At 34.2% G+C, this 25416-nt stretch overlaps 1 protein-coding gene across 12 annotated transcripts in view; it reads right to left on the bottom strand.

Annotated features, from left to right (window-relative positions):
* UTRN (utrophin) overlaps positions 1–25416 on the bottom strand; it is a 639104-nt gene that overhangs the window by 74506 nt on the left and 539182 nt on the right. For all 12 annotated transcript variants that reach the window (XM_012549387.3, XM_023503254.2, XM_023503253.2 and 9 more), the window contains 3 exons: positions 22072–22146; positions 14245–14446; positions 6315–6400 (listed from right to left, as the gene is read on the bottom strand). In XM_012549387.3, coding sequence (XP_012404841.1) covers positions 6315–6400; positions 14245–14446; positions 22072–22146 — 363 coding nt within the window. The remainder of the gene's footprint in view (positions 1–6314; positions 6401–14244; positions 14447–22071; positions 22147–25416) is intronic.

The following is a 25416-nucleotide window of genomic DNA, read 5'->3' on the forward strand; positions in this document are numbered from 1 at the left end:
ATAAAGAGCTGAAGTTAGGGGCCCCTATGAGATGGACTTTTTAGAAAAAAGGAGTTTTTACCCTTTTATAGTTGAAAAAATCCCATCAATCTGTGGGGAAGAGACGCTTTTACAGCAATTAGGATTAAAATGAGTACTTCGGGTTTTTCAGGGTGCGTTGAAGGCCTGCCAACACTTTCACCTGTTCCTATCCAATGGAAAACTGATAAAGTGTGGATAGAGCAGTGGCCCTTAAGTAAAGATAAAATTCAGGCCTTATTAGAAAGAAAAACAGCTTGACCAAGGACACTTAAAACCTTCTTAAGTCCTTGAATTTCCCAGTGTTTGGTTTGAAAAAGAAATCTGGAAAATGGAGGATGTTAACGGATTTAAGAAAAGTGAATGAACAGATGGAAACTATGGGAACTCTTCAGTGACTTCCCTCCTACCTGGTTTGCCTAGAGAATCCCTTTGGGTCATAGATATTAAGGATTGTTTCTTTCATCCCTGTGGATAAGGAGGATATGAAAAGATTTGCCTTTTCAGTGCCCGGCAACTTAGCTGAGCCTTTAAAGTAAATTAATGGGTTTTACCAGGAAAAAACCAGCCCACTATGTTCAAATGTATGTTGTGTGCTCTTGGTCCAGTAAGAAAAGCATTCCCAAAAGTTTGCTATTACATTACATGGATACATTTTGGGATGGCAATTGAGGAACAAATGTTAGAGGTTCAAAAAGACCACAGAAACACTAAGGAATTAAAATTAACATAGCACCGAAAAATTCAAAGACATCCCTTTCAATATTTAGGATAGAAGTATACCTAAGGTGTTACAGTTCAAAAACTTCCTTAAGAACAGAAAAAGCAAACACATTGAATGATTTTCAGAAATTGATAGGAGATATCCAATGGATGCACAGTGTTATTGACTACCTATCATTAAACCATAAGACATTTTAAGGACAGTGCTTTAAATTCACCACGCCCAGCTTACAAAAGAAGCTCAAGAGGTTTTGAGAGAAGTTAACTGGCTTTATCCAATGTGGTTGAAAGAGTCACCAAAACCCTTGAGATATCAGTTTTCCACACAAGAGGCACCCACAGCAGTCCTTCATCAAGGAACAGGTGTAGAGTGGGTGAACCCCCCACAACCAGAAAAGCCTTACCCCACCCAGTGCTTGTTTAGAATTTTATTAAAGGCCCTGCAGCAGTACAATTATCTGGGAAAGACCTGATAAGATATACACCTTTTTAAAACACAAATTAATGTGTTTGGGAGACCATCCCAGAGTAAATTTATTAGCCATGGCTCCAAATTTTTTACATGGTCTCCATTAAAGATAACTAGACTATTAATAATTGGGGACTTTGAAGAAAAAGTTTCAAAGTTCCTCTTCAGACCAAAATCTTTCACGATGCATCCAACAAATATTTGTGCTGTGTAATTTTGATCTAACTTAAAGAGAGATGAACTCCTTTTCAGTCCACTCAGCAGAATGAATTGTACCCGGATCATTCTAGCTCACTTATTATCTAGGAGAATAAAATAATTCATTGCCATTCATAGGGGTGGTACAAAGAATTGCCACAGCCCAAAAAAATTTGCAGCCTATTATATACAGCCTTAAGAAACCAAGAGCAAGTGAGAAAGCATCCAGGTAAGATCTATATATTAATGTCCATTCTCATAGTGGACTTCCAGGTCCCATTTTGATAAACAAAGGCAGATAGCCTTCTAACTATGTTGGTCAATACCCCTTTGTTCCAAGAAGTGGCATCTTTCCCAAATATCATTGGGTGCCTTATTTACGCTTAAATTTAAAACGAGGAAGCTAGGAGCATAGTAAAGCCTGAGGCTTGCCCCTTTCCAGCCCACACTGCCCCCAGGGAAGAACCCGGTTTGAGACCCAAGAAATCTAAAGGATTGGACCCATTATAAATTTTGGCGTCTTCTTTATAGGGGAGACCTTTGGATCACTTTAATGCAAAAAGAAGCCCAGTGGTCACTGAATTCCATACAAGATTTCCATTATGGGGTGCCCAACAATAAAATAGAAATGGTCCTGCTTTACAAAATTTTGCACTTTTTGACAGTATAAGATTTTACACACCACAGGATCCTTTTAATCCTCAAGGACAAATAGTGGAGAGGAGAAACAAGATATTAAGACACACCAAAAAACAAAAGAAAGGGGGAACAGGTAACCCTAGAGAACTTCTAAATCTAGCTCTTTATACTATTAACTTCTTTGATTTTGAAAAGATGCACTGGCTCCAGCTGAAGGTTTTATAACCCACCGGAAGGTCAGTGTCCAGTTGAAAGCAGCCCACATCTTTAGATAATCGCCAGGTGATGTGGAGAGACCCGAAAGGGGAATGGAAAGGACCGATAGGTTAACTGCTTTGGGGAGAGGGTTTTTTTATCTCCAGGTGGAGAAGGAATCAGATGGGTGCCAACGGCCAATTCGCCTTTGTCCATCGAGAGAAGGGAGCAGACCTTTGAAACAAAGGAGAAGACCCAAGAAAATCGGGTGGTGTGTTGATTTGGTCACCATTGAAAAGGTGGCAGTTATGGCACCATGGACATCAAAGATTGTCGGATTTCAAAACCCCAGGAATCATTGGACCTGAGCCAAGGACTAAAACCTCAGGGAATCATTGGACTCTGAGCCTAGGATTTGAAAACCTCAGGAACTTGACTTGAGACATAGGATTAAAACCCTCAGGAACTGGATTTCTGAGCCATAGGACTGAAAACCTGGAATCTTGATTCTCTGAGACATAGGATTGAAAACCCCTCAGGAATCATTGATTCTGAGACATAGGATTTGAAAACTCCGAACCTTGGATTCTCTGAGAAATGAAAGACGTTACAACACTTCAAAATCTGCTGGAATCATTGATCCAAACATAAAAAAGATTTCAGGACTTCAAAACCAGGGGATATTGGATTCCCCATGGAAAACAATGGCAATTTTGGTTTTGGACTATCTTTTTGCTGAAGAATGTATTGTGACTGTTGTTTAATACCCACCTTCTAGGACTTCTGGTGATCTTTTTCCAACACCATGTTGATTTATATTGTTTGCTATTCCCGCTTACTTTTACAACATGTTTGTTACACCACACGAGCCTTTAAACTGAGGGGGGTTCCCAAAGCCTCACACTATGTGCTTGTGTAATACCCCCATGCTGATGGGGTTTAACAAAACCCTTCCCCAGAAACCCGCTAGCAACCCTTCCATTTCCCTTTTGCTTTTCATCTCCCTTCCTGAGATGTCAGGGAGGGCGGATCATCTCCTTTTAGTGCCCCGCCTTTCCTGAAAAGTCAGAGGCGATCACCCTCCTTTTCGTGCTTTCACCTCCTTCCCTGAGAAGTTGGGGGGATCACCTCCCCTTGGGGGCCCACCTCCTGAGGAGTCAGGGGAGACATGACCACCGTGTTCTAAAATAAAAGAAAGGGAAATGTAATTGAGGTTTGAGCTGACAAATTGATCCCAAGATGAGGTTTAAAGAATTGGGCTATATTTATTAATATACATGATTGATTAAGAATGGTCCCTGCCCACCTCCTTGAAGTCCTGATGTTTGTAGAAATGACGATTTTGGTGGGTGGAGGCAGAGAGGAGGAAGACAAGCTGGGGGAGATTGGGCTGGTCGACTGGTGGTTGTTGGGGTGCTGGCCCAGCTAGCTTTTTGACCTAGCTGCACAATTCACGCCGATTCTCTTCCACCTCCGATCCTTCTTCACTGAGAATAAAGACTGACGATTTTCCCCTAACCTGAATTCCTGTCTCGTGCTGATCTTAAAATACACGATCTTAACAGAGGACAAAGAAAAAAAAACAGACAAAAAATTTACAATATATAGAAATTTGAGAAAAGATTAATCAGTTTCATCTGCTAGGGATCAGGGAAGGCGTCATGGATAAAGAAACACCTAAACCAGGTACTGAAAAAATAGAAGAATTTTAACATGTAGAAATATGATAAGAAGATATACTAATTATGAAGGGCTAACTGCACAAACGAAGGGAAGTGAGAGAGGGAATGATGAACTAGAGAAACAACTATTTCTATAGTATGGTTGAAACAAAGACCACAGGAAATATGGCTAGACAAGTGGGCAGAAACTAGAATGTGTAGTGCATAAAATTTCAAACTCAGTATACTTTATTTCATCCTATAATAATAGTTGATATGTATATGGCACTGAAAAGGTTGCTCTTTCTGATCTGGATACCACAACTTTTGAAATAAATACTAGAGGTATTAGTATCTCTGTTTGCTGATGGGAAAACTGAGAACAAAAGGGGCTAAATGACTTGCTTATTGTCATGCAAGAAGTCAGGATCTGAACACAAAGGAAAAAGGTAAAGTGAAAGACTAACGTGAGAGTTGGAAGATGGCAGCAATAAGGATTGATACAGGCTGATTACATCAGATGCCACAAAAAAAAACAATGTCAAAACAGGAAAGGCTGGTGAGTGATATGGAAAGGCAGAGACCTGGAAGAAGCAGTGGATATATTAGAGAATGGGAAAGAAGAAGAGGATGTCCTACAGAGAAAAGAGAGCTTTCAGGAAAAAAACCAAGGTTTCAGCACTGTGCCCGGCATGACACATTCAAATAATTCTTTGAATCCATTAAAAAAAACGAAGGAGCAAAGGATAAAGGATGAAATAAAATTTTATTTCATTGATTTTTAATAACAGAAAAGGGAATAGTAGAAAATCAGGAAAAGAAGCCCAGGGACTTGAAAAGAAGTAGGTGCTGAGTAGATAGGGTACAGAGAATAAAGAAAGGGATTTTCATTCTGTCAAGGAGTGATTCTGAATAAGAGTGATCAGAAGAGTAGGCAACAGACATTTATGAAGCCTTCTCCTAGATAGTGGAATTTGGGCTAAGCTCCAGAAATAGAAAGAAAGGCAAAAAGCTCACAGACTGATGGGAGAAACAACATATAAACAATATACAAATATACAAATGAGCAGGTAAAGGAAATATTGGAAATATTTAAAAGAAGGAAGGCATTAGAATTCAGAGATTAAGGTAAGATTTTCCGGAGAAGATGGGATTTTATTTACAACTTGAAGGAAGAAATGGAAGCCAGCAGCAAGGGAGAGAAAAAATTTCAAACACAGGAGACAGCCAGTGAAATGGCTGATAGTGGAAAATATCTTGAATGAAAAAAAAAAAAAAAACAAACCTATGAGTTCAATGTCACTGTACTATAGAGTATTTTAGGATATAGGAGGGGTGAGGAGGATAAAATGTAAGAAAATTATTAAGATAGGAAGGAAAGAGATGATCAAGGGCTCTCAATGCCAAACAGAAGTTATTCTATTTGATTGTGAAGATGATAGGAGACCATTGGAATTTAGTAAACAGGAAAGTACTTTAGCAGGCAGACTGACTAGCAGTCTATTGAACTAGTTTGGGCATGAGGTGATAACATTTACCTTACTCTTTACCTCTTCCACTACTTAGATAATAATGTATCCTGCTCCTGAAAACAATTTTTGCTTAGAAAAATGCTTCAAAAAACAAAAGTTTTGTGGAAAATTTTGCTTGGTTCATTTGGTCTATCAAAAAGATTCTTAACCTTTTGATCCTGCTATCAGCTTTTCATTTCATAGAAATCCTTAATCCCATTTTTATGGACCTTCCTGGCTGTCAAGTTATCTAAGAAAGCAACTGCCTTCCTTTAAACTCCAAACTCAAAATCAAATGAACTCAGAATTTTTCAAATACATACACATATCCCAAACTTAATTATACTTCAGGTCATTTTTTCTTTTAAAAATGATATTTACACCCTTCTCCCTAAAAAGACTTTCATTATTAGAAAACAAATGGCCATGATGTGAATAATGGATGCCTTCTAAGAGAAAATTGCTTAAATTTGCATTGGATAATGTAATGGACTGAGGTTTGAGTTGATGCACTGAGGTCCCAAGTATGTGAGGCTAAATAGTAATTGGGCTATATACTCTATTAATATACATGATTGGATAAAGAATGATCCCTGCCCACTCTCCGTGCAAGTCCTGATGTGTTGTATAGGAAATGACGATTTGGGTGGGTGGAGGCAGAGAGAGACAGGAAGAGAAGATGGGAAAGATTGGGCCTGGGTTCCATACTCCTAGCTGCTGGTCATGTGGGTGCTGGTCTAGCTAGCTTCTTGACTCAGCTACACACATTGCTATTGCCCATTCTCTTCCACCTCTGATCCTTCTTCACTGAGAATAGACTGACGATTTTCTTCTAACCTGAATTCCTGACTCCGACTGATTTTAAAATACGCGATCTTCACAGGATAAGATCTTACTTACATCTGTATTTTTCTTCCAGGCGTCCTTTAGAGAGAGACATTAATCCAATCTTTAGGGACTGTACTCTGATTTTTCCAGTTCGGCCCCTAAAATCATAAGATTTACAATATGTTAGATATAAATAAGTCAGTGAACAGCAGACTCATTTTTCTCTAAATAACTTATTTTCTTGAAAAATAAGTATTTGAAAAAAATAGCAATGAGGATAAATCCTCTTTTATTCATTTGTATAGTTTCTTTATATTTCATCATAACCTCTGAAAGCTGGAATTAAATGCTGTTCCTTCATGTTAGATTTTGGTAATGTGATTTGCTCATAAAGTCTATAAGAGCACAGAAACCACATTACACAGAATTAGGAAAGAAGCATGAAACAGAAACCAATTTTTGATTGTCTTTTACCTTATGCTAAAAGAGTTTATTGCTTATGTACACAGGAACATAAACATTCAAATGAGAAAAGTTGAAGCCCATAAAAAGCCCACTGTTAAAACCATATATCAATGGCTCATGGTGGTGATGTAGAGATGATTGTGGATATGTGAAAGATATGTTCCAAAACAAAAACAATAGCAGGCCCTATTAAAGATGCTCTAATGGTGATAATGTATTTGTCATGGCAGAGAGTTATACCTGGCCTGGTTAAATTAGGAGCTGCATCTCAGGTTGTCTGCAGGATGAAAGTCATCATCAAGTTCTGTTCATAGAAATTCTCAAAGGCTATCTGACAAGTTATAAAGTGGTACTGACATATACTCGTATAGCAAAGACATATTCATACAAGGAAATTACAGATACTTGTATTTAGAGTGTTGAAAAAGCACCTTTGTAGACTTAATAATGTCATTATGGCATTTAAAATGCTGAGGAAAAAAGACTAATTACTTACTGGTTAATTATTTGTTACTTACGGAGTTTAGTTAAAGACATTGACCAGGAAAGGAATTACCCCCAAAAAGGTCAAAAGCCTCCTAAACACTTAAACCACATAATGACTTCACTCTTCATCATTGCCAAGGCAATCTATTCATGTTACTATTGCCATATAATCTGAATGTTGGATAATCTGGTATGGAATTCTGATTGAGGGGATATCTGTCAAAATTTGAATATAAAAACATTTCTAAATCCACATTGGGAAAGGGTTTCATGCTATGCTGATGACATACCTTTCCTAATATACTTAGAGGACTATGATAACATTTATATCTATGTCTTAATTAAAAGATACTTTTTTAGAAATATCATTTATCCCCCTCTTTAATAAATATAATTTTGTTATATAAGTTATTTGAAGATATAATATGCATTTTTCCAAAGCCTTAAAATTTTAGTATCCTAAATAGCACATGAAATCCAAAATATGGGAACTTCTATTACAAAATAAGAGTTTTTTGTTTTAAAATTATGTAAACTCGTATGACTTTTTTCATTCAACGAATGTTGAATAACCACTCCTTGCACAAGAGTAGATACAAAGTCATTTATCTTCAATATCACTTAGTAATCACTATGTCAAGGAGCCACAATGTGTTAAATGCTGAGAATACAAAAAAAAAAAAAAAAAAAAAAAAAGGGGGGGGGGGAGCTTCAGTTCTCAAGGAACTCAGTTTAGTAAGGCATGGGAGATAGCATATAAGTGACTAGGGGTGCAAGGCACCACGATTAATTAAGGCTTTTTGTTGAAGATGGGACTTTAGTTGAGACATATATAAAGCCAGGAAAGCCAGGAAATCCAAGAGGCAGAGATAGGAGGGAGAGTCATAGAGATGCTCAATGAAGAGACAGTGAAAATGCCTTGTCAGGAAGGATTGTCCCTAATGAGTATCAGCAAGGAAGCCATTGAATCACAGAGTATGCTAGGGGTATGGGGGGAGAGAGAGAGGAAAAGGAAGAGTTATTTTTTGGAGTCTTTACTACTCTTCTGTTATTATTTTTATTTACTATTTCATTTTCCAATTACATGTAAAGATAGTTTTCAACATTCATTTTGGTAAGATTTTGAGTTTCAAATTTTTTTCTCTCTCTCAACTTCCCCCACCTCTCTTCCCAAGATAGTAAGCCAAATGATATAGGTTATACATGTACAATCATTTAAAAATAATTAGATATTAGTCATGTTATGAAAGAAAAATCAGAATAAAAAGGGAAAACCACAAGAAACAAACAAGATATGAAAGAATGCTTCAATCTGCATTCAGTTTCCATTTTTCTCTCTCTGGATGATGATGTCATTTTCCATTCCAAGTCCATTAAAATTGTCTTGGATCAATATATTGCTGAGAGGAATAGGTCTATCATAACAATCTTGTTGTTACTGTGTCCAATGTTCTACTGGTTCTGCTCACTTAATTTAGTATCAGTTAATGTAAGTCTTTCCAAATTTTTCTGAAGCTCATCATTTCTTACAAAACAATAATATTACATTCATATACCATAATTTAATCAGCCATTCCCCAAATGATGAGCATCCCCTCAATGTCCAATTCCTTGCCACCACAAATAGAACTGCTACAAATATTTTTGCACATAGGAGTCCTTTTCCCTTGTTTATGATCTCTTTGAGGTACAGACCCAGTAGTGACACTGCTAGATCAATGGGTATTTTGGTCCATTGGGCATAGTTTCAAACTGCTCTCTAGAATGGCTGGATCAGTTCACAAACTCCACCAATAATGCATTAACTACTCTTTTATTATTTCTCTTTTTAAAAATTTAATACTTTATTTTTTTCCAATTACATATAAATATAATTTCAACATTTTAAAAACTGAAAGCAGGGAAATGGTTGTGTAACGTATGGGAAATTTGGAAAGGAAAGAAGAATCCAGGCTATGAAGGGCTTTTGCCAAACAGAAGATTTTATATTTGATGCTAAAGTGACAGGTACCCAATGGAGTTGAATAGAGGGAAGGAGGGAGGCAGAAGAAGAAATAGGTAAATGACACTGTCTAACTTGATATTCTCTAGAGTTTGCCATGCTCTATGCATAAAGATAAATGCTTGTTAAGTTGAATTCAGTGAGACAGTTGTCATTCTTAACATCTTGAATATATATTTTTGAGGAAACAGTTGTACAACTAAAATAAACCTGTTTAGGAATTTATGAAATGAAAAGGCTTAAGTTTCATAAAGTACTCTATGAAAATGAGCTAAAAAAATTTTCAAATCTAAAGTGAATACACATAAAAACTACTGAGCATCTGTTGTGCTCCCAGAATTAAAATTTGATAACTAATAGCTAAAGTAATACTGTTACAATCTATTCTTCATTTTGAAATATAAGCTAAATATTCTAAGTACTGAATCGTTGATGAAATATTTGTTTCAAACTAGCTCCCCCAAATTGGGTATTAGTAATTGTATCACCATTAAAGGTGTCTTAACTCTTATTTAAAATATTGATTCTCACTTCTCCTCAAGGAAAACTATCAATGGAGAACGTGATAGCATCAAGGGCAAGGTAATTCAAGCAGGAAAAATAATTCAAAACAAACTGTGACCTACTGATAACTTTTCAAGAAAGAAGCTAAAAATCATTGTTGAGCTTCCCTGCAGACTATGGTTTAATATGTTGCCAAAAAAGGAAAAAGCTAGCACAACAAACTTGGAAATCTTCATTCATTCAACCAACAAATATTTGCTAAAAGTCTACTGTATGTTTGAAATTACTCTTAGCACTACAGTGATTTAAAAAGATATAGAAAAACAAAAATAATAAAATATATAAGGCAATATTTTAAGTTCTGCTGACTAAATAACTTTATAGGTATTTATTAGTTTAAATAATTTTTCACAATTATCCATTCGTTTAAATTATCTGAGAAGAAATTTTTATTCCTAAAATTGAAATTACATCTTCCCCCAGATTATGAAAATTTCATGTTAAAATAAGCTGAATTTTTCAAATAGCACTTAAATAATGATTTAAACAGTTCTAATTTCAGTAGATTTTTCTCCAAAGGACATATTTTTAAAACAAAAAGCAACTTTCAGCTACAGAAGACAGACTTAGGATAGAAATTTAATGAGAGGATGGGTTATTCATTAGATATATTATTCATGGATTAGTTCTACATTACTCAGAATAACATAATTCAGAGGTATCCTTTAAAGCTTGAAAATATATCAAAGGATATACTGTTTCATGTAGAGGTTAGTAAAGGCAGATGATGTCAAGGCAAAATACCAATGAACTGAAATGGGGGCTAAGAAACCAGAGACTAGATACAACTCTGCCACTAACTTATGTGCCCTTGGCTTTTTGATAAACAGCATTTAGTTATAAGGCATTTTAGGGTTTGGAAAGCACTTTGCATGTGGCATTTCATTTCTAAAATTTTTTTATTTCCTTAATTTTAACTTATAGAATAAAAAAACCATTTCTATTACAAAGTATAATTTTAAAAGGTGATTAATAAAACTGTAAATCTGTTATATACAACTTGATATTCTTAAATGTATAACAAAGCCACTGTGCAAATTTTTTTCCTCCCCCCCCCCTTTGAAATGGGTACCAATATGTCTATTTATGTATATATGTGTATATACATATTATATATATATACACATACACACACACACACATATATATATACACACACACACACACACACACACACACACACACACACACACATATATATATATATATAAAGTCACTCTCTATATATTTCTATGTTTTTTCTCTGGATGCAAACAGCATCTTCCTTCATATGTCCTGTGTAGTTATACTTATTAGCTTATTTTAAAATTCACTTTCCCCATTTGAAGGTTTTTGTTTTTATTAAAGTTCTAAAATTATATGATCTGTACACAAAATGTATCAAAAAATTATGCTAACGAGTGGTATCAACTAAAAGTACAAATGCTGGATGGGTTTCCAACTTTATTGACTATCTGAGCATGAAGAAACTTCTGAGATTACTTAATCCAATACTTTCATCATAAAGAGGAGGAAAATGAGGTCCACAGAGGTGAAAGCATGCTTAAGTAAATTTCATAATATATAGTTTTTTCAAAGGAAATCATGGAAGGCTGCTGTCAAAAATAAGCTTATGCTCTCTCAAAATATTACAAGATCAGGATAAACTAGATAAGCTCATTATGCTTTTCTTAGATTCTTATGACAATAGGAGGGTTATATAAATCCTGTATGCCATGGCTAATAAACTCATTATTTCAAAAATATCATTGATAATGAAAATTATGGAATATTACTGTTCTGTAAGAAATGACCAACAGGATGATTTCAGAAAGGCCTGGAGAGACTTACACGAACTGATGCTAAGTGAAATGAGCAGGACCAGGAGATCATTATATACTTCAACAACAATACTAGATGATGACCAGTCCTGATGGATCAGGCCATCCTCAGCAACGAGATCAACCAAATCATTTCTAATGGAGCAGTAATGAACTGAACTAGCTATACCCAGAAAAAGAACTCTGGGAGATGACTAAAAACCATTACATTGAATTCCCAGTCCCTATATTTATGCACACCTGCATCTTTGATTTCCTTCACAAGCTAATTGTACAATAATTCAGAGTCTGATTCTTTTTGTACAGCAAAATAATGTTTTGGTCATGTATACTTATTGTGTATCTAAGTTAATATTTTAATATATTTAACATCTACTGGTCATCCTGCCATTTAGGGGAGGGGGTGGGGGGGGTAAGAGGTGAAAAATTGGAACAAGAGGTTTGGCAATTGTTAATGCTGTAAAGTTACCCATGTATATATCCTGTAAATTAAAGGCTATTAAACAAAAAAAATAAATAAATAAAAATAAAAAATAAAAAAATAAAAAAAAAAACTCACAAAAAAAAATATCATTGATGGATATAAAACAATATCTGAATAACACCTTCCTCAAAAATAAATTTTTAAGAAGAAAAGTACCCAAATTAATTTCCAGAAAGCAAAGGATGTGTGCTACTCCTACTCTGCTTCTTCTCCATTCCATACCAGTATTGCAACCACAGACCCCAAAGTAATGATTCTTTCTTTCTCACCTACTTAAACAAGGTATTCATAAAGATTGCTAAAGTACCCAACCTACTACTGAGACTTAAAACTTGAAAACAAATTTTTGTTTGAAAAAAATATTCAAGAACTTTTAAAGCAAAGGGCAAAACAACTGTAAAAGAACACTAAAAGTATTCTTTATCAATATTAACAGAATCCAAATTATATAAGAGAAAATGAAACTAAATTTTAAAATGATTCAAAGATATTTGGTAGAAAAAGAGTTAATTTGTTATTCTTAATGGCAACTGATAATGCTACTTGTTATAACCATGTCGATGATAAAAAACATTCAACAAGCAACTGCTGTTTATTTATCAAAATATTATGAATTCTACTCATGTTTCTCTAGAATGTAAAGTAAAACAACTCTGAGGTACCAGTTTACACCTATTAGAATAGCTAATGTGACAAAAAAGGAAAATGCTGCATGTTGGAGATGTGAGAAAACTGGGATAGTAATGCACTGCTGGTGGAGTTATTGTGAACTGATGTCCATGCTGGAAAGCAATTTGGAACTATGCCCAAAGGGCTATACAACTGTGCATAACCTTTGATCCATCAATATTATAGTGAGTAGGCCTATATCTCAAAAATATCCAAAAAAAGGAAAAAGACTTATTCCTACAAAAAATATTTATAGTAGCTCTTTTCATGGTGGCTAAAAATTAGAAATCAAAGAATATTCGTCACTTGGGGAATGGCTAAACAACCTATGAAATATGATTATGATGAATATTATTGTGCTGTAAGAAATAATAAGCAGGATGATTTCAGAAAATACCTGGGACTTAAATGCAGGAGAAAGCCATATAAAATAACAGTAATACTATTTGATGAAGAATTGTGAATAACAGCTATTATCAATAATACAATGATCCAAGGTAATCCCAAAGGACTAATGATGAAGCATACTATCACACCTTCAGAGAAAGAACTGATTTTTATTAAATACAAACTGAAGCTTGCTATTTTTCCACTTTTTTAATTTTTTAAAATTTGTCTTCTTATACAAAACGACTAAGAAGGAAGTATTTTGCATAATTGCCTATGTATAACCTATATCTGATTGCTTATCTCAGGGAGGGGTGGGGGAAGATATAGAATTTAGAATTCAAATTTTAGAATAAAAATGTTAAAAAAAATTTTTTTAAAAAGATGTTTCTCTAGAAACTAAAAAGTTTCTTTAAAATGACAAGGATTTTGGCTAAATTGCAGGCAGAACAAGTAGCATCACCATCTCTTATATTCTTGAAATCAATTTTTTCTTGTATCAATTTTATTTTCTAAATGAGTATTTCTCAATTATCTAGCTATCTTATAGAATTAAGGGGAAAAGACTGATAAGCATACAGCTAATCAATAGAAGGAATTTTTTTTCAGCTTGAGAAAAAGCAACAGCCAAAAGAATCAAATTTCATCTTTGCATACTTTAACCCCCTACCAGAAAAATGAATAATTCCTAATCTGTCAAAAATATCAGGCCACAGCAGGTCTTTTCAGTATTGATTGTTTTACTAATGCATTATCTTAATTCAAAAAGGAATAAAAATATCTTTAGATGACTGCTACTGTGAACCAGAAAGAAGATTTTAATGGTAACCAGTATCAGCTAAATTAAATCCCTGGTAATGAGATAAACCTTCTCAAAACTGTTTCTGTTACCAGAACCATTATGCACATATACGTTATCATTATAACAACTAAAATAAACAGCAAAGACAAGTTACTGCTCCTTAATGCTAATTTTTTAATATACTTCAAGTCACACTTCAATATTCTTAGTGAGGAAAACAGTTTAAATACTTCATTCTAAACACATTTTTTTAAAATCAAATATTTGTGACTTTCTCTCACCAGCATAGTTCATTTGAATATATTGCAAATATGTAAACTTACGTGTCATATACATTGAGCAACCAATTAAGACACATATCTACACAGAATGGAACATTGACCAGGTCCTTGTGTGATTGTTCCAGCCCTTCATAAGTCGTTGTCAGACAAGTGATAACATCAGGGACACTGAGGAGTCGATCATTTTGGTTCAGTTTGTGCTGCTTAAATATCTCATCTGTTGTATTCAGTTCTAAGAGATCCACTAATCAGAAGAAGGAGAAGGAGAGAAAGAAATTGACTTGTTAACAAATTAGAAGCAAGAAATTGTTTAAAACAAATCAAAGTACTAACCCTCCCAAATTTATGTGTTCATCATGCTTGCCTAGCTCATACTTTTTTTTTGCTAGGGCTTTTTAGTGATTTCCTTTACTTCAGGTCTGCAAAGTATGGCGTTGTTGAAAAACTGTTGAACTTCAACTTCAAAATCAAAGACTCTCTGAGACCTGGCTCTTCCCTTAAAGAGTAAAGTGATATGGGATTTGATTGCTTTGAGTTTCAGTTTTCACATGGGTAGTACAAAGATATTTGTACTACCCACATAATACTGAGAGCAACTTTAAGTGATCATAAAACATTCAGAAGACATGACTTTTTAAAAAATAAAACTTTAAAGTAAATAATCACAGAGCACTTTGTAGTCAATTAATGTTTCCAGATACCACTTCATAGAGAGGTATAATCCATCTGTGGGGAAAATGAGACAGATAAATTCTAATGATTCAATGTATTAAAAGATGATGTCAGGAAAAAAAAAACTGCAATTTGTTTATTCACATTAGTATAATCTGTCTGCAATCAAAGCTTCTAAAATGTAGGGACTGTCTCTGAACAGTAGTACACACAATTAAAATGCAAAAAAAATCTGGAGGGGCAAATTAATTGACTGCTGACTTTTTGTAACTCCATTTGGTGTTTTCTTGGCAAAGATCCTTTAGTAGTCTGCTATTTCCTTCTTCAGTTTATTTTACAAATAAGGAAACTGAGGTAAATAGGGTTAAGTGACTTGCCCAGGGTTGTACCACTAATAAGTATCTAAGGCCAGATTTGAAATCAAGTCCTTGTAATTCCAGGGCTGGCACTCTATCCACTCATGCCATTTACCTACTCTACCTAAAGAAATTATATCCATATAACATATTCCCATAATTATTAAAAACCAGTCAGATAAAAGCAGACAAAATGCTAGAAGACATTTGAATTCTAAAGCTAATTAATCCTGTGCCATAGAGCTACTTTAACGAGTAATTGTAACTACATGGCTCAAAGCTTTATCCAGGCCAGCAAGTCCTAAGTTTCTGGATCAGGTCATACTTTCATTTCTTCCAAAAATGCCTTCTCAGCTACAGCAGTGACAGTAAATTTGCCATGTCTAAGAGTCCAGGATGACTTCAATTTTTAGTGATTCACTTTGACACTTTCTTTGCCTTGGTGCCTTAATAGGCATAAGTCTTTCTCAAGTAAATCATAGAGACCTTTATAAAATCTGACCACATTTGAATCATTGAAAAATGTGATTTCTTTTTTTTCCTAAGAGGCAAAAATGACAATTTGGTCTCAATGTAAAAGAAATAAACAGAAGAATTAGCTTCTCTCATCTACTTCCTATGACTAATGACTTTTTTCAATCTACATATACATAGTGAAGTATCAATAGCTATTAAAAGGTCTAGGATTCAAACTCCTATAAGAGGCACTATTAATTACTGGGATTTCAGAAGATACAGGGAGTAGTTGTGGGCAATTTCTATAAGATAAAGCAGAAGGAGTGGCCCCCACAGCAAAAGTTTGGGAAGACTATATAAGGAACATCCTCTTGTTGGGTGAATTTATTTGCGCAAAACATATATTTCTCAATTCCAGGCACCTAAACAAGTTTCAATGCCATTTTTATTCCTTGACATTTTTCTGTCTCCCTTCTCCTCCACCCCCCAACACACCCCAATCACATTTACTATCATGGACACAATGATTAAATCAATACTACCATTGCTTCTAGAGAAGACTTGTGAATCGGGAGTCAGTAACTTTTGCTCAGCTTATCAGACCAAAATTTCCATAGGCACTACTCTCCTACATATATTTTCTTCTATTAAAATGTAAGATCAGAGATGATCACTTTTGTACTTGTATTCAGGCAGTGAGATATAATACACATGGCAGGCATTCAATAAATGTTCTTCATTTATTCAAAGAATCAAAAGAAAGTTTGTCTCTTTGATGAATGAGAACACAGAGCCTTACTCAACTCTTCATTCCTTTCAAAGTCTTGCCAACTCTACTTCCACATCATCTCCTAGACCTGTCTACTTTCATGGAAACTAACCTAATTCAGACCCTTATGAACACTGGAATATCCTTTCTCCACTTGGTTGGCGAAGTGATTTAAATAAAGTACATCATTTCTGCTCAAACAAAGAGGGAATAAAGTGGAGAGAATGTTGGCCAGGGTCAAAATTCTGTCTTAACTTACCAGCTAAATGACCCTGAGAAAATCATTTAAGCACTGTTTGCCTTAGTTTCCTCAGTATAAAAATGAGGGGTTTATAACAGTTGGTATTTGAGGTGCATTCTAGCTCTAAATTTATGATCCTATTGCTGAGAGAATATAATACAACTTTCCTTCTTTGGCATTTATAGTCCATTATCTTTCTACAGCCTCTCTCTACTGATCGCACATTAATCCCTTTCTATGTTTTAGCCATGCTGGATAGGCTATCTAATATTCTGCCCTATATCTGATATTTGAAATATTCTACTAATGTGTCTTTGCTATTCTTTCTGCTTATCACCTTTGCCTTTCGAAACCCATAGATCAGTTAAAGTTTCAATTCAAGCGCCATCATGTATAAGAGATGTTTCCAGCTATAGTTCATCCCTGCAGTGAGTTTATCTTTAATTTCATTGAGGTATGTTCTGCTTATTTGTGTACATATTTTATCTTCTAAGTAGTACAGAGGCTCCTTAAGCATGTCATTCAAATCCCAAACATTTTGCAAACCTTACAAGACTATATAAGTACAAAGTATTATTAGACACTCTTATTTTTCTCATTTCTCCAATATGAAGCACATCTGGCATAAAGTAGTTACAGAAACAAATGCTTGTTTAACTGAACAGAAGTGTTTAAAATAATATGGTAACTATATTTTAGTAACCAAATATAAGAAGCTACTGTATCTTGAAACTTTAATGAAGAAATTCTGGAAATATATTTAGAAAGCATTTGGTCAATTCAGAATTCCTCATTATTAGCATTTTAAGCTTATCTTGGGGCATCACTGTGGGTGTTTTAGAGATTTACATAATAAATAAGAGACAATCCTGGCCCTAAGGCAACTTATAATGAATACCTAACTAAATATATTAACACATCTGATTTATAAATAAAGATTGCACAAAGGTAGGAAATATAAATAAGTGTCAGCAAGTGATCTTGGCCTGGGGAAGCTTCTATAGGAAGATGACTTTTTGTTTTATAAATACAATTTACTAAGTACTTAGTAAGTAACTTTTTATATACAGTATTGAACCAGGTTGTAGGCAATAAAAAGTTTAGATAAGAAACAGTCTCCACCCTTAAGGAATTTAAGATTACTTAAGCTTAGTGGGGGATATAACATGCAGAGATAATTCTATCACAACTCAGATTGTACAAATAATACATAACTGCACCAAAGAGGCATAAAACAAAGTGGTTTTTGTTACAGGAGTGGGGAAACAGATGTTACTGATTAGAGAATCAAGAAAGAGTTTATGGAAGGGTTTATAGTTTTCAGTTAGACTTTAAAGAATGTGTAGGAAATCAACAGACAAAGAAGGAAAAGAAAGATTTCTGAGGTACAGGGAACAAAATGAGTGAAAGTATACAAGTGGGGGAGGCCATGGCATCCTTAAAGGCACAGGCCAGTTTAAATGGTTCAGTAAGCTTACAAAGAGGGAAAGTACTGCCAGAGTATGGAAAGGAATAAATGCAAAGAAGTTTGAATTCTATTTAGTGGTCAATAGAGAAGGATACTAAAGACTTTTTAGTAAATAAGAGACATAACAAGATCAAGGCACAAAGAAAATTAACAGAAGTGTGAAAGATGGCTTGGAAGACAGAGAGGATAAACAATCAGAGTAGCCCATGCCTGTGAAAGTGAAGATTTGCATTAGAATGGTGGCAGTATGTTAGGGGTGGAGTGAGATTTCGGAAATAGAATCATAGAATTTTGTAACTGACTAGATCTGAGATGAGAGCAAGGGTCAAAGTTATTACCAAAATTTTAAACAATAAAAATAAATGATTATAAGATTGAAAAATATTGAAGTTAGTTAGAAGGAAACAGGTTTAGTGGGAGAATTACAACTCCATTTTTGAAATCTTGACTTTGAGATGCCAGTAGATCCACCAAATAAACCATCAATCCACCAAATAAATGAATATTTATTTAATGTCTCAGTTGGGAGATGTAAAGACTAAAACAAGTCTCTTTCCTCAAAAAAAAAAAAAAAAAAAATATATATATATATATATATTCTACTAGGAAAATACAAGATATTTGCAGATAATTAAGTAATTTCTGGAAGTTCAGAGTGCTACAGGGGACTCTAGATAAGTCATAAGTAGGATCAAATAATTATAGATTTAGAAATAGAAGTATACTAAGAGATTATTGAGCCCAACCTTCTGATCTTATTGATGAGGAAGCTGAGACCCACAAAGGATGAATAAACTGACAAGAATCCCAGAGAAATAAATATGGGAGGTGAGATTTGATTCAAAGTCTTCAAGGCTGCAAATATAGTGCTATGTTCATTCTAGCCATGTCTCATCAAGCAAGAGGTGTATCTGAGAGCTTTACAAGTTGTAGAGATTCTAGGAGATAAAGAAGACAAGCAAATGCAAAGACAGAAGGGTACCCTCTTCTGCAAAGCAGAAAGAGACAACTAGCAGCAAGTCAGTCTGACTACAGCGGAAACAATATAATGAAAAGAGGATCAAGACTACAGAGGGCTTGTTATGTCTCTAATGTGGCTAAAAATAGCTGAAAACCACTGAATATTTCTGCATAGGGATATTACGATCAGACCTCTTTTTTAAGAACAGCAATTGATTAGCTATTTGGAGGGTAGAATTAGCATGGGATGAGACCTGAAGCAAGGAAGACTAGCTGGGAGACAGTGGTAGTAATCTAAGAAAGAGTAGATAAGATGGAAGCTGCATGAGTGGAGATAAGGTACTCATGGAAGGATGGATATTCCAGTTCAGAAAAGAGGTCAGAATGTGAACTATGGTTGTGAGAATCATTTACAAAAATGTAAGCTGAATCCAAGATTCAACAGATTTCCAAAATAGAGAAGGTTGAGAGAGAAAAGGAATAGCGATCATTAGGCTATACTACCAAATACTACATTGATGGTCAAGAAAAAAAAAAAAAGGATGAGGATTTAATTTAAGAATGGAATATAGGCTCTTGAAAGCATTCTACATGAATACAAAAGCCTGGAGGTTCACTTGGATAAATATTTATCTGACCAATGTCTGGGACAAAGCTGGAATATAAAAATAAAAGGGACAATTAGGAAAGGGAGAAAAAGGCAACTGGATGAAGTACTTAAAGCTTTATATGTCAGAGACTTTCTAAACAAACACATGCCAATATTTTGTATTAAAATAAATGTAATGGTAAAATAAGATTCATTTCACGTTTTTGACAAGGCATTTTTAGAAAAGATGAGTTGAAGAAATGAGCCTATCATTAATAGTTATTATCATACAGAAAAAAATAGACTTTCAATATTTATATCCATCCATTTTGAGGTCTCATTGGAAAGTGGACTGTGAATTTAAACCTTGTGAAGCAGTTGCTGCCAAAACAGCCTTTGTGGCTGAGTCATTTGTTCTCATTTTATAGCTCATAAAGTCTTAGGAGACTGTTACAAACTTGCCAGCTGTGTACTGGACAGGCAGCTGAGCCTCTTGGGGGAAAAAAAAATCCAAAACCTGCTATCACTACTAACCCAAAGAACACAGCCTGAAGATTCCTTCTGTATGTAACATAGTAATCTATTTCCTTTTCTCTTGTGGCTCAATATTCCTAAACAGTAGCAAAAGCAAAAAGATTTTAATGCTGGTAATTCATGAGATTGTGATATTTTGTTGTCCACTGGCATGGAACTTCTAAGGGAATTAATGTAAGTGGTATGGTGATGGCAGCTTTCCCAATAAAAGGAATTAGAGGGAATATGGCTCATGCACAAATCAGAGATTGAGACCAGCTGAAACCATTCATTTGTCTAGTTTGAATCCTTACTTCTCACCTTGCATCATACTCTTTTAAGAGTCTAAATCCTAGAAATAGAAAATTGTTAGACCTTATAATTACCAATTTTAACAAACACATGTTTCAAACATCACCTGCCAGCTTTTTCATGTTTGCCCAACTCTTGATCTTGTTAGTTCCTACTTTCACCTACACTAGCTTCTCTGATGACCCCTTTTTCTAATTGGACTGTGATGAGCAGAGAAGGTGATTCAATCTACACAATATTCCCTGCTCAGCCACAATCCATACTACCAGGATCTGGGGAAATAACCCTAAATTCTTTAACTATCATAACTTGATAATTATCTTTTATTTGCCACTGAAAATGTGGTAGATAGGATAATCTCTTCATTTGTTTTTCTGACGTGTGCACTAAAAATTTTTTTTCTACATAAGATTTAAGCTCTTAACATTTTCTCAAGCTATTCAACAATAATCTTCCTATACTTATTGTTTCTAATTTCTCATCTCATAATATTTTCTAAGGGAAATTTTAGAAACTATCTTGCATTATCTTTACAACATCCACATGTATGGAAAAAAGCAAGCAAGAATACTTTGGGAGTTCTTTTGTTTTCATTATTGTAATATGATTGTATTTTTTAATTTTATTTTTAATAGTATTTTATTTTTCCAAATATATGCAAAGATAGTTTTCAACATTCACCTTTACAAAACACTATGTTCTAAATATTTTCCCTCTATCCTCCATCCCCTCCCCAAGACAGCAAGCAATCTACTATAGGTTAAATATGAAGAACTGCTCTTTTCTTGAGGGTACAAACAAACATTGTTTCCTATTCATTTATTTGGCTTAACCTCCAAATTCTTTTTATAAATAAGATGATAATAAATTAGAAACAAAGAGAAAATATGATACACACAACATTTAGTCAGACACTAAATCAAAATAATCAACAAGCATTTATTAACTGTTTACTATCTACCAGATATTGTACTAAACACTGGGGAATACAAAGAAAGAAATATAAATACAAAGAAATTTCCAAGCAGTTCAGAAAAGGAATCTATGTTTTAGATAAAACCATAATAAATCCTGTGCTGGTCAAATATTAATAAATCATTTTTTAGAAGTCTCAAGATGTAGCACTCTTTTCTAAGCCATCAATTTTATAAAGTTTCTGTTATCTGGTGTTATTCAGTGCCTGTTATTGAATGAAAAGTATATCTCAACATAGTTCAAATATGTAAAACAATTCTAATTTTGCACTGTTCCTACAACTTTAAAATGATCAGTTAACTATTAAAAAGGCAATGGCCCACCATGCTCTTATTCTCTAATGAAATTCCTTTATAGTATCAAAGCATAATATCTGAGGAAAGTTTTTTATTTTGCTTTACTGTGTTATTGCTTGTTTATCTGACAAATGAAAATGAGAAATACAGCTACTTCACTGACATGTATCAGATCAAGACTTGGATTCTTTTCTTTAGACATTTAACTCATAAAAAAAAAGTCATAAGAGCAAAAGTGATAAACTTTTGAAGAATAACTTACAACAAAGGGCTTTCTGTAATCTTCGAATTTTAATGGCCGTACGGTAGGCAGAGAATCGTACATTGTTCAAGTCACCTAAAATAGCAAAAACAAAAAATAGAAGCTGTTTTTGAAAAACTGTTATTTAGCAAATACCAGGAATATATATATGAATAGTTGTCTTTTTCTTCAAGTTGAAATTAAAGCACTATACATGATCCCTAAGCTTCAACATGCATCTAACATTAGAAAAACCAAAACCAAAAAATAAAATTATAACCCAAGTTTGCAATGCTTGCTTAAAAAAAATCCCAATAATTATTTTAAAAGCCATTAAATATTGTGTTACTTTTTACAAATTGTATAAGCAGAATTATACACAAAAGCTTCAAAGATGACCAAAGTGAAAAAAGAGTAGCTTTGGAATCAGGAAAAGCTGGGTTTAAATCCTTTCTCAATTTACATGAGCTACAGTTTTCTCAAGTAAAATATGGGTTAAAACAGCACCTACCTACCAAGGTTATTGTGAGAATCATATGAAATAATGGAAATAACTCTGCAAAAATTAAAGGTACAATATATATCTCAGCATATATTATTATATAAGTTTAGGTACCACTATTATTATTATTATTGTTATAATGAATTTGCAAATTAATGGGTATGGATAAAAAAAAATAGTACAGATAGGTATATTCCTATAATTTAAAATTATCAGCTGGGACACTTGATAGTTATGTAACTTGCTGGAAGGGAGGGGTGCACACAAGGCCTGTATATATCAGAGATAGCACTTGATTCTAAGGCCAACTATTCCATGTCACCTTCTTCATTAATTATTACTATTATATCATTTTCATCTAGTCCCAAAAGGGAGGATTAAGAAAGAAAAGAATGAAGAATTTTATATTCTTGAGTTAATGAAAAGATGAGAAAAGACGAATGAACTTGGAGTGAGATTTGAAGCCTTCAGTTCCTGCTGTTCACAATTGGGTCTCAGAGACATTCTTCCTGCTCTAGTGAAGGCTTTCCAAGGCACAGTCAAATTTACTATCAATCACCTTGTTCACTCACCTCGACAATGGAAAATTGTATGCTTTTCTCCCCTAGCTTGTCAGCAACTAACTTAGTTTTGAAGCTTTCTACTTCTTTTCTGAACTTCTCTAAGAATGGCCTATTATCGACTTCCATCACACCCCTTTCTAATCCAGTCTACAAAACATTAGTAAAATAAACTTTCTGAAACTTTTTCTCTATGATGTCATTGCCTTGTTCAAAATTTTTCTTTTTTAATTAAGCACTTGTAATGCATCAGATACATACCAAATACAAAACATACAAAAGCAGATTTTTAAAAAAGGGAAGAGCAAGAAAGAAAGATAATGAAGTATTAAAATTTTGGAAACCTGAGATGATCCAGTTGATGAAGATTTTTAAATGTTAAAGGACTTTACAATTTATTTTATTCATATTTGAAAGCCACCATAATTTATTGAGATGGAGAGGTCAGAAGTTGGGGGAAGGGGAAGCTAATCACATAAACAGCATGTCCTTGGTACCTGTGCAAAGGATGGATTAAAATGAGGAGAAACTTGAAATAAGGAAAGCAATTAAGAAGTCATTAAAATACTCCAAGGAAGAAGTGACCAGAATCTAAAAGTATGGTGGATGGTTGCAAGCAGAGAGAAGGGGACCAATATGAGAGATGATAGGAAGGTAGAAGTTGTGACATTTATCAATGCACTATAGAAGAAAGATGAGTGACAGGAAAAGAATGAAGATAATAGATTATAGGATTGAGTGAGTAGGAAGATCATTATCCTCTAAGGTGTTGTTGTCATATTTGACTTTCCGTGACTCCATTTGGGATTTTCCTGGCAAAGATACTAAAGTGGTGTGCAATGGAGGTTCATTTTATAGATAAGGAAACAAACACAGTAGTTTGTCCAGAGTAATCTGAAGTCACATTTGAACTCAAGTCTTCCTGACTCCAAGCATGTACTCTATCCACTGCACCATGGGACAAGGGGATAAATTATAAAGAAAGATTCTAAATTCTGATTGGATAAATTAAGCTTGGAATGCCAAAGGGAAATATAGTTGGAGGTGTCCAAAAAACAGCTGATGATTTAAAATGATAGCTTACAAGATGTATCAAGATTTGACAAGCTCCTCAGAGTAGCAATCAAAGCACCTCATCATTGCCAACTCATTATCTTTTCGGTCTTAATTCTCATCTATTCTATAAGTATTTTTCTGTTTCAGGAAAACTAGTCATATTTCCTAGACACAATCTATTGCCCTCTGCATTAGAGTTCATAATATCTCCAGCAAATATAAAAGTATTATATCTTTCTTATATAGTATCTTATATAAGTATCTTTTTTATACAGTTAATATAAATGTCACAACTACTACCTTCATGTCATCTCTCATTCCCCTTCTCTCTGCTTGCAACTATCCACCATAGTTTTAGATTCTGGTCATTTCTTCATCTCTCTAAATTTTACCCATTTTTAAAATCTTTCTTCAAAAGCTACCTTCTTCATGAAGATGTTCCTAATCCTTCCAAGTTGTACACATCTCCACTTATTCACCCCAAGCTTGAAGAGAGTAGAAAAATGACTAGACTTGGATGCAGACTACCATTTGAGTATGTACCTTTGAGTTGTTGGGGAGGTTTTTAAATGTAAGTGTAAATTATTTTTAACATGTGTTGAATTTGGTTATCATTTTTTAATGGAGTTCAAATTGTATTAAAGTATCTTATATGTTGATTTTATATCCCTCTTAAAATTGTGAGACATCTAGCGATAGGAACTAGTAGATATCTACAATAGCAGTTAGAAAAAATATGTTTCTGAACAAAATAGATATGGAATAACCAACTGTTGAATGATTGAGGGTCCTATTTAATTTTTTTTTTTAGTTCCTTAATCCCATTCATTTCAACTCTATCCCTACAATGTCCCACTCACTCTAGATTTCCCCACTCCTGCTACAGGGTCCTAAATATTTGCCTTCACAGTGAACTTCCTTTCATCCAAAATCTTTTCTTTTCTCTACTTCCACTCATCATGTAGCAATCATCAAGGTCTGGCTCTCAGCTAAAAAGTACATCCCTGGCCACTTATTCTATTATTGGCTGCACTTTCACACTCATACTTGGTGATTTACTTTCCATTCATAATAAATAAGTTAAAAGAGTCTGTTCCTAATGCAACACACATCCTTTGTTCCTTATATGATCACTCAGCAACACTTTCTTTTGAGGTTTATTCTACACAGATTTTTAAATTGCCCTTTGTTTCATTAAGGAGAACTTTGTGATAGAATTTCTACAAGTCTTTTCCCTGCCTTAGTCAA

This window comes from Sarcophilus harrisii, chromosome 4 (genome assembly GCF_902635505.1).
Source record: "Sarcophilus harrisii chromosome 4, mSarHar1.11, whole genome shotgun sequence".
In the NCBI taxonomy this organism is placed as follows: domain Eukaryota; kingdom Metazoa; phylum Chordata; class Mammalia; order Dasyuromorphia; family Dasyuridae; genus Sarcophilus; species Sarcophilus harrisii.